The sequence below is a fragment of the Psittacula echo genome (genome assembly GCF_963264785.1).
Source record: "Psittacula echo genome assembly, chromosome: 1".
NCBI classification, from domain to species: domain Eukaryota; kingdom Metazoa; phylum Chordata; class Aves; order Psittaciformes; family Psittacidae; genus Psittacula; species Psittacula echo.
Window position 1 is genome coordinate 16,473,030 of NC_137735.1, and position 17,165 is coordinate 16,490,194.

The 17,165-nt window shown below is 38.8% G+C and overlaps 1 protein-coding gene across 3 annotated transcripts in view; it reads right to left on the reverse strand.

Annotated features, from left to right (window-relative positions):
• Positions 1-17,165, reverse strand: part of LDB2 (LIM domain binding 2) — a gene marked incomplete at both ends in the record, with an annotated part of 220,375 nt that overhangs the window by 4,744 nt on the left and 198,466 nt on the right. For 2 of the 3 annotated variants that reach the window (XM_080637090.1, XM_080637092.1), the window contains 2 exons: positions 4,450-4,601; positions 6,251-6,374. In XM_080637090.1, coding sequence (XP_080493216.1) covers positions 4,450-4,601; positions 6,251-6,374 — 276 coding nt within the window. The remainder of the gene's footprint in view (positions 1-4,449; positions 4,602-6,250; positions 6,375-17,165) is intronic. The other variant, XM_080637091.1, reaches the window with a different exon arrangement.

Genomic DNA, 17,165 nt, shown 5'->3' on the forward strand with positions numbered 1-17,165 from the left:
GTTGTGTATTGCTGTCAAATTTCCAAATTCAAATAGATGAATATGGATCAATGTGCACTGTTTTCATTGAACTTAGGAGAAAGTTATACTTAAGTGATAATAGCTGTATGGACTGCTTCTGATGAGCTTGCAGGTACTACCTATAATCTACAGCTCACTGTGTACAAGTCACTGTTCTATGTACAAGAGTCTGAGCTTGCAAGAAAGTTTTATTTGAAACAAAAGAATATGAAAAACGTAAATGAATGTTTTTTCAGCCAGTAAAGAGGCTTGAAAACTGAGCGAAGATATGGGAAAACACTGCAGCTAGCTTCAAACAGAAGAGATTAGTACTGTGCAAGTGACAAGGCAATGACACACCCAAATTAGACAACTAATTTCTGTGAAATCATAGACTAATATTAGAAAGCCATGTTTTCTGTGAACCTTGCGGAAGGAGTCTTGCCCATCTTTGATCTTAATTTTGAGGAAAGAGGAAATTGGTAATTCCAGTTTCTGCCCAATGGGTTAACGTTTCTCCCAAAGTTCAGATGTGATTGAGAACATGAACATATCTGAGTACTTTTCAAATGACTGGCAGCTATTGAGACTAAGACAGCTGATGGAACTACAATTTCTGGTCCCTGTTATCTCAGCTTTCTTTATGCACTAAAAAAGCCAAGGTATTTGTGGAAAGCACTGGCAGTATGGAGCCTGCTCCAAGGACAGCCTGAGAGAAGAAAACTTCTGGTGAGAAAAATGTTTCTATATTTGTGCTATTGGAGTAACTTTAGTGGCACTTGGCTCTACTTCTAACACTCTTCAATGTGTTGCGTCAACACCTCTGGGATTCAGGTTGAAAGCATCACCGGACAAGTAATAGGCCAATCTAGGCATGAGTTGTGAAGTGCAATCATGTAGCACACTGGCTAACTGCATTTGTTTTAAGAAGGTAGGAAACATGTAATATGTAACAAGGCACTTAGGCAAGAAATGTCCCAAGAGATTGGGATTGACAAGAGATGCTGAAGGTCTGCCATCAATAGCATGGGCACTATCAGAATCACAGAAACCACTGTTTTTCCTACCACTATAAGGGAAAATGAGTGTAATAGAGTGCAAGTGACTGGCAAAGGGCAAAACGTTGTATTTTGAGGGTTGAGAAAATATGAAAAATAGTTAGAGATATGAAGACACAGAGAAACTGACCCTTCTCAAATTACTGATGAGAGGGAAGATGCATACCCACCCACTGGCAGAGACCCTTAAGACGTTTTTGAAGACTATTATTAAAAATGTATCAGAATGTGTCAGCACAGTCAAAGTGCTAATAAATTTAAGGCAACACAAAGGGAACAAATGATACTGATGAATTAGGGTTCAGCAACTGAACTTCAGGGTACAGTGCCAATCTGTCTGACGCATGCATGGAAATACAACCACATCATTGCAGTCTCTGGCCTTGGCTCTATTTTCAGCATTGTCCCTGCCTGAAGAACAGGAAATAATGCAGGTAGAGGAAATGGCACAACCTCGTATTACTGAGAAGAATGTGTATGTGACAATTACTGTTCCATCTCATTGGGGGCTTGCTTACCCCCATGTATATATCTGAAGAACTGGAAGGGGTTATGGGAAAATGACAAATCTCCCTGAAGTTTCAAGCTTCGTCGTAGCTGATGGCACTCCAGGTGCTTTCCAGTCAAATGGTACATTTGCCTCTCCAGACATGAACACCTCATTAAAGAAAGAGAAGTTAATAGTGTGAATAGAACTGTGGATGAGGTATATGTGAAGTTCACATCTTTGCCAGAGTGTACACAGCATTACTACAGGAGTGAAACAGAATAAGTACTAATGTCCTACACCAAGAAACATTACATAGAATAGACGATAAGCAAGCATTATCTAACCAGGATTAATTTACTATCAAACAGAAAACAACACATAAGCATAAAAGTGACAGGAAAGTAGGATTTAAATTCTATTATGGTAGACAGACTGTGCTGGCTGGGAAGAAATCACTGGAGAAAAAGAGAAAGCTGAAGTACATGACTTCATATTAATCCAGGTCTGGTATGGATGTGAGCTCATTGTTAGGGTTCTCTAGAGAAGAGTATGGGAAAAATGGAATCGAAACTAGCTTTAGTTATGTGAGTCATCTGGACAGAAGATGCAGTGATTTCATTCCCCTTCTCTAGTGAGCGGGAAAATGCTTTTACCACTGAAAATGAATGATTTCAGAAGATGTTTTGTACTGAGCACGAAAGTCCCACTCACAGAAAGCTCTATGGCCAAATGAAGCTTTTGATTAATTGAAAACAATCAAATAGTATTTGAGGTTATCTTGTCTTCTATCGCATATACAGGAAATCAAGCATTAACTATCGAATGATTTGCTTTAAGGTAAAGTTACGTGAAAGAAATAGAAAGCAAGTTACTGCTACCTGCAGCTACCTTCATAAAGCAGTGGCATGCCTGTAATAAGGCCCACTTCAAAGAATGCATAATTTTGAAGAAACATCTCGCTATTTAACTGAAAAGTGTTGAATAGTTTTACACCAAAATATCCTACTGCTAAAATTATTTTGAGTTCTGTCTACTCTAGAGGGTGGCCCAACCATTAATTCCATCTGGTTTGCTATCTTTGCTGTGGGAAGAGCTGTTGTATGTCAAATCAAATAGCTGAGCTTTTTCCACTTTTCAGAGTCCTAAAAATGGAACCTGATCTTCCTTATAAAGACTTGGGACCATCTTGCTACTCTGGTATAGAAAACAAATTGGAAAATATTGACTATGCAGCATCCTGAAAAGTCAGTGAAGACTAAAAACCCATCCCTGTATTTCATTATAAACTTCACCATTATGTCTCAGATGCTCAAATATCTCCATCAGGAAGAGTAGCCTTAACTACTTCATCTGGCGGGAGAAGCCTTTCAGTACCTGAAGTCAGCTTGAATATCATTGGGAGTGACAGGTAACTTTCAAAGGGCTCAGTTACACTCAAACATACAAGAACACATGGCTACCACTGAAGCCAACAAAAGCCATCTCTCCAGGGAAAAGCAGACTGAAGAGGGGCAGGGGGTCAGAGTCTAGTCCTATTGAGCTGAACTTGGGGCAGGGAGTAGCCAAGATAAAATGAGTTTACTGTCCTTTAAACTTGGAGACAGCAGGAAACTAGCTGATTGCTCAGTTTTGTACCTAACTGCTGATTTTTCTTAAATATGGTTGATTATTGATCCAAGTGGTTTTCTGGCAGACACAGTCAGTGAGGCAGAGTGGTCCCTGGCACCAGCGGATCAGGTAACTGGCCTTCAGACTGCTTTGTGCTGCCAGAAAGACCCAGAGATGCCTATATTAGGGAAAGAATCTGACTCCAGGGATGCAAGCCATGCAAAAATTTTAATATGACAAGGAGAAAATATGAGTTTAATGCACTGAAACCCAAAGCTTCTGTAAGCTAGCGGATTGCTGAATCAGTTGCTAAACAAAAACCTTCATTTCATTTCACTGGTGTTAGTCTAGTCCTCGTTTTTATCTGGGTATTCAAGCTTCCTAGGAAGTGCCTGCTTTGTGCTAACAAAAGGCCTATATTCTTTGTCAGGCTTCAGAGGAGACCAGGCCTTTCCTATCTTCTGATCAGAAATTCAATAAAAAATCCCTGCATGTTATTCCCAAGATACCACTTTCTATTTTGTATAATATCAAGTTAATTTCCCTAGCTTTAAAACGCATAAGCTATCTCCTTATTGACTTAAGAGCACTTTGTTAGAATTTGGGGTCTGATTTCCCCTATATTGTGACTAAGGCAATAAACATGACGTTGTCAAAGTGCTGTACAGTTCTGGAAATGAATTGGTATTTCCCTATATAATTAGGATGTCAACAGTTACAGCTAGCAGCGTGGATAAGCTGAGACCCATATTCCAGGGGATCTACCTTCTGCAAGTGGAGTGATTGGAAAAAGGTAACCTCTGCAGGTAAGTAAATTCATAACCTGATCCACTGAAGCACCTGAACCCGGCACAGATTAGAGGTAAGGTACTAACGTAGGGACTCCAGGGTTCTGCTCAGGTATGGCTGTCTTGTTCCACAGGGACTCATCCTCTTTTAGCACCTGGCAAGTGGAAGTCTGCAAGACTCATGCTATCTCTAAGAACATGAGGCCCAGTCTGAGTCCCATCGCCAGTGGAAGGACTCCCACTGACAAGAAGGGGAGCTAGCCCAGGCCTTAAAAAAATCACATCTTGTCCTCAGGATACCCCTCCTTGAGGGTCATTCATTAAATCTGCACTGCAGAATGGCTTCTTCACATCTCTCCACTAATACCCCAGCTTCCACAGCACACTGTGCAAGATCGCTTTTAGCTTGTGATAGTTTAGGCTCAAGAATGCACCTTCTTTACAATGTAAGGGAAAAATTAAAGCACCATAAGTGATTCAGGCCTAAAAGGAAGGTGAGACTTACAGGTACCTGACTTGATAGACTCAGGTTTGCAGCAGCTGACTTTTTCTTGCTGCTGGTACTATTAGCGTTGTTCCCAGCACTGCTGTTGGAAGTGCTGCTGGTAGAGTTTTTCCTTTTTCTCCGCTTGGTTGTAGGTTGCCTTGTGGGTTCTGCTGCAATAAAATGGTAAGAAGGAAAGCAAACAGCAGGTATTGTAAAGTGTGCACTAAAATGATCCATAAGCAGAAGTGGTGAAATATCTTTTCATTTAGTTTTAAGTTTCTATGTTTACTACTAGTAGTAGTAGATTTAACATATGAACCATGTAATAATATTTGGACCCAAGCCAACAGCATCTGCTTTTAATTGTGTATAATGGAATAATGACACTTATTTTCCCAGCACTATCTATAAAGATATTTAGAATCATAGAATCATAGAATAGTTAGGGGTGGAAAGGACCTTAAGATCATCTAGTTCCAACCCCCTCCCATGGGCAGGGACACCTCACACTAAACCATGCCACCCAAGGCCTCATCCAACCTGGCCTTGAACACCGCCAGGAATGGAGCATTCACAACCTCCCTTGGCAACCCATTCCAGTGCCTCACCACCCTCACACTAAAGAACTTCCTCCTTATATCCAATCTAAACTTCCTCTGTTTAAGTTTTAATCTGTTACCCCTTGCCCTGTCACTACAGTACCTAATGAATAGTCCCTCCCCAGCATCCTTGTAGGCCCCCTTCAGATACTGGAAGGCTGCTATGAGGTCTGCACACAGCCTTCTCTTCTCCAGGCTGAACAGCCCCAACTTTCTCAGCCTATCTTCATATGGGAAGTACTCCAGTCCCCTGATCATCCTCATGGCCCTCCTCTGGACTTGCTCCGACAGTTCCATGTCCTTTTTATTTTGAGGACAGCAGAACTGCACACAATACTCCTAGTGAGGTCTCATGAGTTTGAAAGCATCTTACCAATGGGAACAACACGATAACTACCATGATGCTCAAATTGATTGTGTAACTTGCTGAAGGTCACAAAGCAAGCAACAATGCTAATAAAATTCCAGGTCTTATTCTGACGCAGGATACAGCCTCAGCTGACCCATTCAGAGGCAAAGGCTAAAGGTAGCTTTGTATCCTTCTGCTGCCATTGATGCAGCATACAAGCAACTACGATTTAAGTTCCTTCTACGTCTAATGTGGGCTTCATCTTTAAAACTTCTGCTCCCAAAGGAACATGTTAGAGCATGCCATTTGTCAGCAAGTCTTCCAAACTCAGACCAAATCAGGACAATTACATAACTTTGCTTAAATAGGCAAGGAACAGAGGGGCAATTGTGCTTCTCAAAATTTGGCCTGAGCACCCTTGTGAATAGTCTCAGATATAAAAATCTTTAATAATCTGAAAAAAGAGAGAATTATTATTTTGAGGTGTAAGAGGAAGGAGATTAGGTTCAGGCCCGTAAATAACATTATATTAGTCTCAAAGACAATTAATTACGAATTGTAGCTGTAATTTTAGAGTCACAGCAGGAAGCTGAATTACACAAATGATGAATTCTAATGGAGCCAGTAGGCATTTTGCATTCCATCTAGACAAATTTTTGTACTAAATTATATCCTAGTCAGTGAAACCATCTGAACATGCACATCTATAAATCACTTGGGTCAGACTGAAATCATAAAACATCAGAATCATTTCCAGGCTTACTTTTGGAACAGTGCTAATTCTTATTACTTTTCTTTGTAAGTAATTTCCCCCATTGTTTCTACATTAATTTAACTATAAAATAGGTAAAATACTGGAAATGAAACATACCTGGTGGGGCCACCATTCTCTGCCATTTTTGAAACAAGCAAGTCTTCAAGCAGTCTCGAGGACTTAGATTGTAAGTTTTATGTCTTGACATCAGTTCCTGCATTGGCTCCAGTATTACACACAACTAGAAGAAAAAGTCAGAACGGAATGATTTCATCCAAGCAAAGACTAAGTTGATCAGTGTTTACATAGCTGGAAAGGATATTTTTGGCTTATTTTTACCCTTACTAACAGGGTATGCCTTGTACGCCTCAGTTTAATCTGCTCTGGCATTGCATGGATCAAAACTGAATTGAAGCAAAGTTTTACTAACTATTTGCTATCTTAAATATTAAAAACTAATAATTAAAAAAGTCAGATAAACTTCAACTCTGGTTTTCCAGACTGCAGAGATTTCAGAAGAGTAGAAAATTTTCACTCTTGATTGCCAAAGCTGCAAAGATGAATTAATAAATAACGAAATGCCCATAGCAGGTTATCATTCCTGTGCAGCAAAATGTACACTCAGTGATCTTCTTCTGACCTGCTGCACTCCACATGAAGACTTCTCATAAATGATCTTTTATCTTGTTATTGCATGAAAATAATTCAAGTAATTTTGTTCCTTTGTTATGAAGACTATACATTCTCTTTCTATCATGAATGACATGTCCAAGAAAAAGGAGAAGCATTTTATTTTCCTTGTCAGCTTGAACACTATTGTGTGAAAGCTGGAGATTTCTGAAAATATGGAATCTCAAGCAAACACCTTTTTTAAATAGTCTTGTATATTTTCTATCTGTTCACTTAATTAAAATCACTGCTTTCTGCTCCTGTTAGCACAGCAGATCTAGCATAAAAAACAGTAAGCTGGTTTCTATTCCCTCCTGTTTATCACCACAGAATCATTTCCAGTCAGTTAAACCTTATGCAAAGCCACAGAAGACTACAGAATCGCACACATGCAATTGAGGGCTTACTCTTGCTTGCAGTATTCTTGTTTTTTGGTCATCCTACATGAGAAGAAAAAATCCAGGTGGATTTTGAACCCCTAGGTTCCACCTGAAATTTGCAGGGCACAAAGGCAGAAAAGGTTCCTTACTTGCTGAGCACATTTGATAAGGAAATAGCTGACACAGAATAAACATGGACCCTGCATGACCTTTTTAGTTCCTTTTCAAAGCAGAACCACATCTAGAAGTAGGGGAAAGTTTGGGGCCTTTTAACCAACAGAAGTAAGGCAACAAGTTGGTCCAATTATTAGAACTTAGAAAGGCAACTGCAGAAAGGCGTAACTTAATCCCAGTCTTGTTTTGAGTTGTTTACTTAATTTTATCAAGCTTTCCTGAAGGAGCATAATGGATTTACTTCAGCAGACAATGCTTTCATTTCATGCTTTTACAAATATGTAAGGCATGAGGCAAATTCTTCTCTCTGGGTTGCAGGGCCAATCGATGTTTTCTCTGTTCTCCCTATGTGCACCCTATTCTCATTCATATAAATGGTGATGCAAAGTATGCAGGGAAAATAGCTGAAAGGGAGCTGCCATGAGGACTGAGAGATTAATTCAGCATTTAAATATTATTATGTGCTGGCAATGCCTTTCGATGAGCCTTTCATTAACAGCAGTTAAAATAGAGATAACATAAAGCAGCAGGGAGAATGAAGAGCTTCAATATGAGGAATTGTTTTTTCCAACTGCAGAAATTGAATCTGCAATTGCCTCATTGACTTTTTTCTTACACAGACTTTTTACATATATTTTTGTAGATAAATATCTGCAAGATAATCTAATAGAAAGATAGCTACTGTCAGGCTGTGCACTTTAGGCTCAGATTTTCCTCTGGTTCAATATTCTATCAAGAATTAACAGTATCAGGTTCTAAAGTATGTGCAGGATCCAGTTTATGCTGTGAAAGAGGTGTTGTATTTTGTGTTCTTATTCAATTTATTCTGAAACCTGCAGGCACTTGTTCAGGTTTTGGGTGTGTTTGTGAGAGAGAGAGATTTGTGATCATAATGGACACCATTGTTTTGGTTCTCAAAAGTTTGGGTTCTGGCAGGGCTGCCTAAATTGTTTCATTATGAGAAGATAGTAACTAGCACGAAAAATCTAGCTGTGATAATTCTTGACAAACTAGTTAGCCAGGGCAGAGCAGTACACTCACATAGCTCTACCGCTGCTGGGACTAAAAGTATGTAAATATACATGTAGGGTCTTCCAAGATTTCCTTAGGGATACTTTATACATGACACATTTACTCCTTTGTATATATTTATTGCTGGCAACGAAGAGAGTGTTTTTTCTTTATCATGTGGCAAAGATGCTTCCTATTGTGCTCTAACTGTAATGCACACTGAGGAGAACTATGCAGTCCTTGCTGCCTGTAGATATCTTGAATGCTAATCCTGTCTATAATCTCTCTTCACACACATGATTAAAATAGGATACAGACCCAAAATGTAGCAATGCCTGACTGATCTCACACGTGTGGACTCAAAATGACAAGCACTGAGGCCCCTACACTAGAGCATGTCTCATCTTCTGGACACCTGGGAGGTGTATGGACTCACATAAATTCCTCTTCTGGTTTTGGGGATTTCACAATCATTTCCCTTTCTAAAGTATGAAAATTGTAAAGTCAGCTTTGGATGTGTGAATAATAGGAGGGCATTGACCTCTATAGTGACAAGTTCATTTTAAATGTGTCTGGCTCATGTGAATTGGGCACAAATGTAAAATGAACTGGATTAACAATGATTGATAATAAATCTCATAGTCCTTTCCTGTGACCTTTAAGACCTACTTGAAACCTAAAGTGACTCCAAACCAAATCCCTGAAAGAGGAAAAGTTCATAGTCCAATTATCTTCAGTCTGAGGAACTTGCCTGTGACAATCAGTAGCTTGTTTTTTTGCAAAAAACTAGATTAAAAATGTGGCGACAAGATGCCTGCAAGAGTTAGATTGGCCAAAACCACCTGCCTTCTTTAGCTGCTAGTGAGCAGGGTAACCTGCAAGCTGGTTTGACTGCATCATTTTACAAAGTGACTTCTGAAAACAAAGTCAACTAAATATTTTACATATTCCTACATTCATTCATTCATTGGCATATAGGAGAAGCCTGAGGCTTAAACTGCCTATTCTCCACAGATCACCTAATCTTATTCTGTGAGATTCCTTTCCAAAATATCTATTTTAACATTTTTTTGCAAGAATTGGATAATATTAGAATGCACAAGTCTTTACTTTAGTACTATAACAATAGTATTTGGAACATCAACAAAACCAATCTATTCTACAAGCATTTTCTGCACAGCTCAGAAAGTCACACAGGAAAATACCCTAAAGACTTACAGACTTTAGTGCAGTGACAATATATGATCACAGAAATAATTTCTACATTTCTAGGAAGACAGAATCTTTAATGGCAACACTTGACTGTTAGATGTTAGATATGATTAGATATTTCTGTTAGATATTTCCAAGCTCCATGTTAGGGTACTATGAAAGGTGGGTCCCATTTGCCCACACATGTGTCTAGTGCCAGGTGAAATGCCCTAAGTTATGTTGGATCTGATCCATCTGATTGCTTTTACTGCCTCAGAAGGACATAAGGCTCCCTGTGGATGTTTCAGGCACTAGAAGATATCTGAAGTGTGTGGGCAATTCAAAGAAGCCCCAAGTTAAAAGAAGAATTATGCTTCTTTTACCATTTAAAACAAATTTGGAATAATGTGTATCACAGTAGAGTATATACTTTCCCTCCACAGACCTAAAACCTACTGAATGAACTTCACATAATGCTTAGTAACCCAATATTATTAGAATTAGTTTCCAGTCATGTTTTTTTACTTGAACTTATCACAATGATGTCTGTCCATTACTGCAGAATCACTGCTGTTTCACTGCCATAGCTGTGAGGTGGATCCAGCACTAGAGATGAACACAATGCCTTACAGTGAGGCAAGTCACTGGCATGAGAAATTTGTGGGTGTCTGGTACACACAGAACACATGCACACATTTTGGTGCTGTATAGAGTGTCAGGGATTTTGCTAGAGTTCCATATGGATCCTATGGACAATTCATCAATCACAGGGCTTGGATCCAACTTGAAAAAATAGTAATGTTATACCCTCAGGGCTCAGGGAAGTGAAAGTAGGGAACACAATAAAGCACATGGTTCTTTGTGTTAGTAAAACACATCTGGAAGGATTTGACTTTTTTTTTTTTTTTTAATGACTTTTTTTGGGATTTTGTTGTGTGGGGTTTTTTTTGTTTGTTTTGGCTTTGTTTGTTTGTTTGTTTGTTTGAGGAGAAGACTAACGTTTAAAAATGTTTCAAAACCAGTGTGTTTTAAGAAGGGATTTGTACAAGGAGATACTGGAGGCACTGTATACAGGAGTTAGAGTGTTCTGAGAATATGGATCCACACGTGATTTCCTGTAATACTTCAGCTATTAGCAGAGCCAAAATCAGCCTTCTGAGGTAGGGGGAGTCAAACTCAGCTGTGAGATCACTCCAGTCACACCAAGAATGGTTTAAGCCTTATGATTTTTGTTTTAATTCTTTTCTGAGAATAGCTGCTCATTCTTTTAGCAGTGAAGATTAGCAGAAAGACCAAGGCGAAAGCTCTCTTTTACCTTACTTTTGCATACCATAATCTTATGCATTCTATTGTTAATTTAATTAGCAATTACCCTCTTCAGTGAAATCTCTTGTTTCCATAAGATTTTTGTTTCCAGAAGCAGTGGTTTGTTATAGCCTGGTGAAGGTGTTGCAGTTCTGCCGGCTCTGAGCTGCAGGTGGCAGAGCTAGCCCAGCTAACTCTCTTCCCCTGCTTACATGCCAAGAGCACAAAAGAACTGCAGCCTTTCAGCTTTTTCCATGCCTTTTGCATTTTAAAGAGAATTCAGTGGGACTCGAGGCTTGCAACACTTGATTGCTGAGACTGACATAGTCACCAAGCCAGTTTCTTTAAAGCAGACAATATATCTGGTCAGCAAGCGCTGGACAGCCAGAGTCCCAAAGTCTACTAAAAGAATCAAGTTTGAAAACTGTATCTTGCCATGGCTACCAGTTTTGTCTGTATAAGCAAAAGTTTCACTAACCACAATTAAAAAATAAAGAATGGAATTAGCTAAAATTTTCATGTAAATTACACATAAAAATGTGAATGTATAACGTAACATCAGATTTTCTGAACGAAAGCAGCAAGGCGCCTAACAGTGAAGAGACTTCCCCAAAGTTTTTACTGAAAATTAGCTTTAACTCTTTGATGCTTGACACTTCTCCTGGCTGCATCACTTGAAAACTATAGGAACTATTGCATGATCAGAGCTCAGAGAGATTTACAACCCTTCCTAAAAGTGACAAAACCCCATTTGTATGGAAGTATTAATCACTGTCTAATGTTCAGGTAGGAAGTTGACAGTGGAAGTATACCCATAATCCACTGTGCAGCACTGAAGGGGTTCAGTGCTTTCTTTCAGAGATCATTTTTTATCCTCCACAAAGATTCTGAGTTGTCAACTAACAAACCTGAACACAATGACATTTTATTTCTATGCTGAAATGCAGTCTTCCCTCTGCATACCCTGTATGTGCTCTAGAGAGAACGGCTCCAGTTAATGCCGCCAGTGAATTTCTAGCCCCAGTTTGTTTCCCTGGGGAAGGTCCCATTGACTTCAATGGTGCAGGATTTCTGAAAAGGACTGAAATGTCTCTGCACACTGTTTTATGGACAACCAGATACATATTTCCAGAGGTCCATGATGCGTAACTGATACTGCAATGAGGAATGGGACACATTATGGATATTTTTTCAGCCCCTGTGAAAGAGCTATACCTGAACGTCTGACTTCAGGAGTGGTGTCAAAGCCTTGTACAAGTGCTCTGCGCTCCCAGCAGTATGGCACTGAAACAGTAATGCTCTGCTGCAGTTCTCAATATGGCTCATTCTCTGGAGTTAGAAATAGGGAAGGCTTATAGCTGAGTTCAAATTTCTCTGCTTATGCTTGTTTTTCGAAATTAATATAAAGTATCATTCTGCTGCAGAACAGAGGGAGGAATGAAAATTTCCTAGGAACATATTGCTGCTTCTTTCACTGGCTGGCTTGCAATTCACTGCTCAAAATAGCTTATGTTTTTTAAGAACCACATGTGAATACAGAACATTTTCATCTTAAAAACTGTCTTTGTTTTCCATTAAAACCATGGAGATATAAATGAGAAATGTTTTGGAATGTTTATGAACCAAAGAAATGAGGGTTTTTTCACAAACTTGTTTTTTCTGGAGGGGATTGCTTTTGCTTTGTTCTAAGCTTTTGCCCAGTATGTCAAGTCAAATACAAGTCTCTTCCATCAGTGCATTTCAGTGGATCAACTATATCCATGCTCCTTCCCTGCATGATAAACTTTAAGCCAAAATCAGGGCCTTTGAAATTCCCGCTGCTCAACATACTGCCCTTGCCACCTGGTTTTAGTTTTTGAAGAGCCACTGTAAACTCCTGCTGAGATGTGGACACTAATAAGAAATGTTCATTGTACATCCCATGTAATGATATACATGGAACAAATAAATTATCAGTATTGAAAATTTGCAGTACTTGGTGTAGAAAGCAGCAAATCCAGTAACCACTTCAGCTGAAATGGTAAAAGTAGTTATTTTAACCTGACTATTCAAAATTTAGTCTGCATGGGATCATTTATTTTAGTGAAACCTTAGATGACCTTTGGGACAAGATGAAAAGGCAGCTCTTAACCCCAAGAGCTTAAGTGGTCCAATACCACTGAGTAATCCCTGACTTGTTTACTGTGACTACTGTTCTCTCTGTATTTCCAGTTCCTTCTGTGCCAAAGATTTTTAAATGGGCGGTGTATAAACAGACTGAAGTCCTTTGTTTTGCTACATAGGTAGGGAGAAATATGAGCTTTTGGTATCCAGAAGGAAGTGGGACACTGCTTGGAAATATGGTATAGGCACATCTACTGTATTCACTCCTAAATTGAATACATCTCATTTAAACAGATAGTAACGAAAAGGCTTAAAACCTGTTACTAAAAAATCTTTCTTTAGGCTTTGACTTAAAACCCATTAAAATGAATGGGATCGCACCTCTCAAAGAAATAGTTTGAGACTAGTTCAGAGCTCAGCAAGACAGCGCTGCATCCACTTGAGCTTGGCTCATATTTTAAGTACATCTCCAAAACCATATGGAGTGGATATTCTGTGTTAGCTTTAAAAAATGCAGGATGAGTTTCTGCAGCACAATACCATTACAAGAGGAGATTCTGGGACAAATTCCATAACCTGAGATTTACTGGGTCTGGGATATACTTAACAGCCATCACTCCACACTAGAGAAGGTTCCATGTTTTGTGACTATTCACCATGCTGAGTCAAGAAATATTTATACTTGCAATCACATAAGAATCTAGGAATTAGAATTTCCAGTTTAACACTTGCAATATTAATGATCAGTAGCATCTACAGCTTATTATTTATTATTTATACGATGCCAGAGACATACATGGATATTTTACAAACTATTGAGCCCCTTGTTCTAAAGAGATTCCTATCTCAACTAGATTAAGAGGGAAAATACTGAGCCAGGAATAATTTGGCAACGGTAAGGTATGCACATAAACCCAACAATTTCATGTAGCTATCTACAAGTCCCTTGAGGACTACTAATATATATTTAAATGGTTCTCACGTGTTGTCACTTGAAAATATGGCTGTTTTGCTATGTAGATTGCCTGCTGCACATTAAGCAAAATGTCATTCATTTCATTGATAATTTGGTTATTTAGGAAACAATATAAGATCAGTTCTGCCACAAGGCTTCTGGAATTCACTATTTCTTTCCTGTGTGTTGCCAACCCTGCAAGATGCAGTGGGATGACATGTAACTACTGAAGCTCCACGCTGGATTCACTAGTAAATACTCAGCACTCAGTAATGTTTATTCATCCTATGCTCTTCCCTGAATGCCAGTCTAGGACTCTCCAGTTTCTCACTAACACCCAGAGGTAGCAAATGATTTCTCAATAATGCAGTATTCAGCTGCTCAATTGCTCCCAAGCTACATAGCTCATCATGTTCTTACACTGCTCTGTATCTGCAGCCATTTCAATTCCCAGCAACAGTGAGAATGGGAAGAAGCAGCATTCATTTCAGGTAAGACTAAGCTTAAAAAACCTGTTTTTTTTCCAGGCAAATACTATGAGTGGGTAGGAAACAGAAACAGTTCTTAGCACAGCAATCACCAGCAGTGCAGCTAATTCTTACTAACGTGTTGGACCCCAATTTAATTTCTTTATCTGTCTCCTTCACTCTTATTTATTTATTTCTTTATTTATTTTTTGAATATATCGGCTAGCAAATGGCTTCCACCTCTCCTCTCCCCTCCATTCACTCTGGAACAATTCAGCTGATTATGAAGATTTTGTTACCTCTCATGGTCATTAATTCTGCCCTTTCTTGTGATGGCATCAATGACAGCATCAAAACCATGTGACTGGTCAGCAAGGAACCCAACCTTCCTTACAATTCAAAAAGCTTCTCCCTCCTTCCCTGCATCCCACTTCAGGTTTCTCACTCCCTGCAGTGTGCCTATACAAACAAAAGGGCTCAATACTTCTGTAACCAGAAAAACATTCCCGGAAACATCCTTGTTCTTGAAGAACTGCTGCTGAAATGCTTTGCAAACAGCTGAGCACACTGTCCCCTGAGAAGAACCTTGTTTAAGGGCCTCCTTAGCATTCATATTGTACCAAACAAAGCATTTCTTAAGCCGGACACGAGCATTCTTAGTGACATCTTCAGCTTATATGTAATGAATGGTATGAAGCATCTTCCAGGTGCCATGTAATGAATGCTGAACTGCACAGATGTGCTCTCTTTTTCCTGGCTGAGGGGAAACACTCATGCTGGAGTTGCATTTGTGGGTATAAGTTTGACATATGCCTTATTTAGCTATCACTTTGGCGGTACGCTCATCATTACACCATGTGCTGGAATGAATTCTGTTTCACAATACTCCTAAGTATTAAATAAATGTTTTAGGCCTCCCATTCATTGCTGTAACCATTTGATAACCCACTTTCCTTGGACTTCTTGAAAAAGTAGCTCTTTTTTTTTTTTTATTCCTTGTGATTTTGCTTAATCTTTCTATTTAAATCTATAGTTTGTGGACTTAGAAAGAAGCTCTATTGTTTGCGTTATTGCTTCTCTTTTTGAAGTTTTAGTACTGTTTTTTTAATAGATTTATAGTTTTCGGACTCTGCAAGAACTTTGCAACTCATTACCCAGCCATTAAAAGAATGTCCTTTCAGTAAATGCTCTTTTTTCTATTTACCGTCTGTACAATGGGGAAATGTTTTCAAAAACTCTTCCTTCAACAGCATCACACAAGTCTTAGGAGCTTTTAATATCATTTGCACCAGCTGGGCTCATGCCTTTTCCTACTTTCTGCACCACAGTGAAGAGTGAAAGTTACCTGGCTCCTTTCCTTTTTCACTGATGACAAACCAGGCAAAGTAAAGGCAGTGGAATCCCAATGGCAGAGGAAACAGCATCTCGTTATTATGTATCTTCAGCTAATGAACAAGTCTTGCAGCAGAAGTCTCATCTTCCTCTTGATGAACTTAGTTCTGAAGTCTGTGAAAACCCAGAATCTGAATAATTCACAGTTTAATTCTTCCTTATGGACCTCCTGGTGCAATGTAGCCTCATCCAAGTATACAGTATATCTAAAGTATATAGATTGTTGGGTCTTTTCTGCAATGACCTGCTTGAGCCTTTTCCTTGGGCAGAGATCCTGACTGCAGTTAAGGATCAATACATCAAATCACAAGCCTGTATCATAATGAAAAGTCTAGGATAGCCCATCATATTGTGTGATTCTTCTTTCACAATTATCTGTATATTCAATGATCAATAGGCAAGGTTTGTGTCTTACACATCTCATATCAGAATTAAGCTCTTAAATGATTTTAAGAGAGACCATAAAATTTATCTTTGTAATTTAATATAACATTAGTGTTAAATTATATTGCAAAGTGCATCATGTTGACTGCATGATATGATCCTTTATACTGCATTTGGTATTGTGCTGAGTATCAGTTTCAGACAGCTTGTCAGAACAAAATTAAATTTTAATGTAAATCGGAATAGATTCATTGATTTCAGCATATACTGGATTTGGATGGAGTTCCACCATTATGCAGGGGTTAAGGCTGGTCTGTAGTAATTAACAGGAGGAACTAAGCATTTTGGATTAAATATGTTTTACTTAAGCCTTGTCCTGTGAACTAATCTCTCCTTTTTTACACCCAATCATAGGTTTTGAATCCACACAGAAACCCAATAGTAGTTGTTTTCCTCAGTGTGTTTCAGTGGCCTGGTGTCAAGCACATGACATTTGAAAGCTTTCTTAATTTCATTTTCTCTAGATAGTTCAAAAATCATATAGCTTACAATTTATTCTCATTTCATTATTATTGCCTCTGCTCCTAACGCAATCACCAATTTCATTTCCTACATAGTACCAAGTTAAGAACAAAACAAGCGTGACTTCAGAGACTGTTGTGCACTTCAAAAGAGGTTCATTCATTCCTCTCTTATTCTTCGCCAAGTGCAGATACTTAATAATCAGAATTCCTTAATAATCCACCATCACAGCCAGTTCAACAGTATCTTTAGGAAACAGCATCGGAAAGGTCTATTTCCCTGTTTGCCATCTCCCATCACTATCACGTGTGATGTTGCTGCATGACATTTCCTTCCTCTCTATTTCTCCAAAGGCAAACAAGCTACTATTCAGCAGTTCTGAGTCAAATCCAAACACCTGATATTTCTGATATGCAAACTGTTGGCTTTTTCTATTTGTGCAACAATAAGACCTTATCAGTTTTGCCGCTTTTCATTTT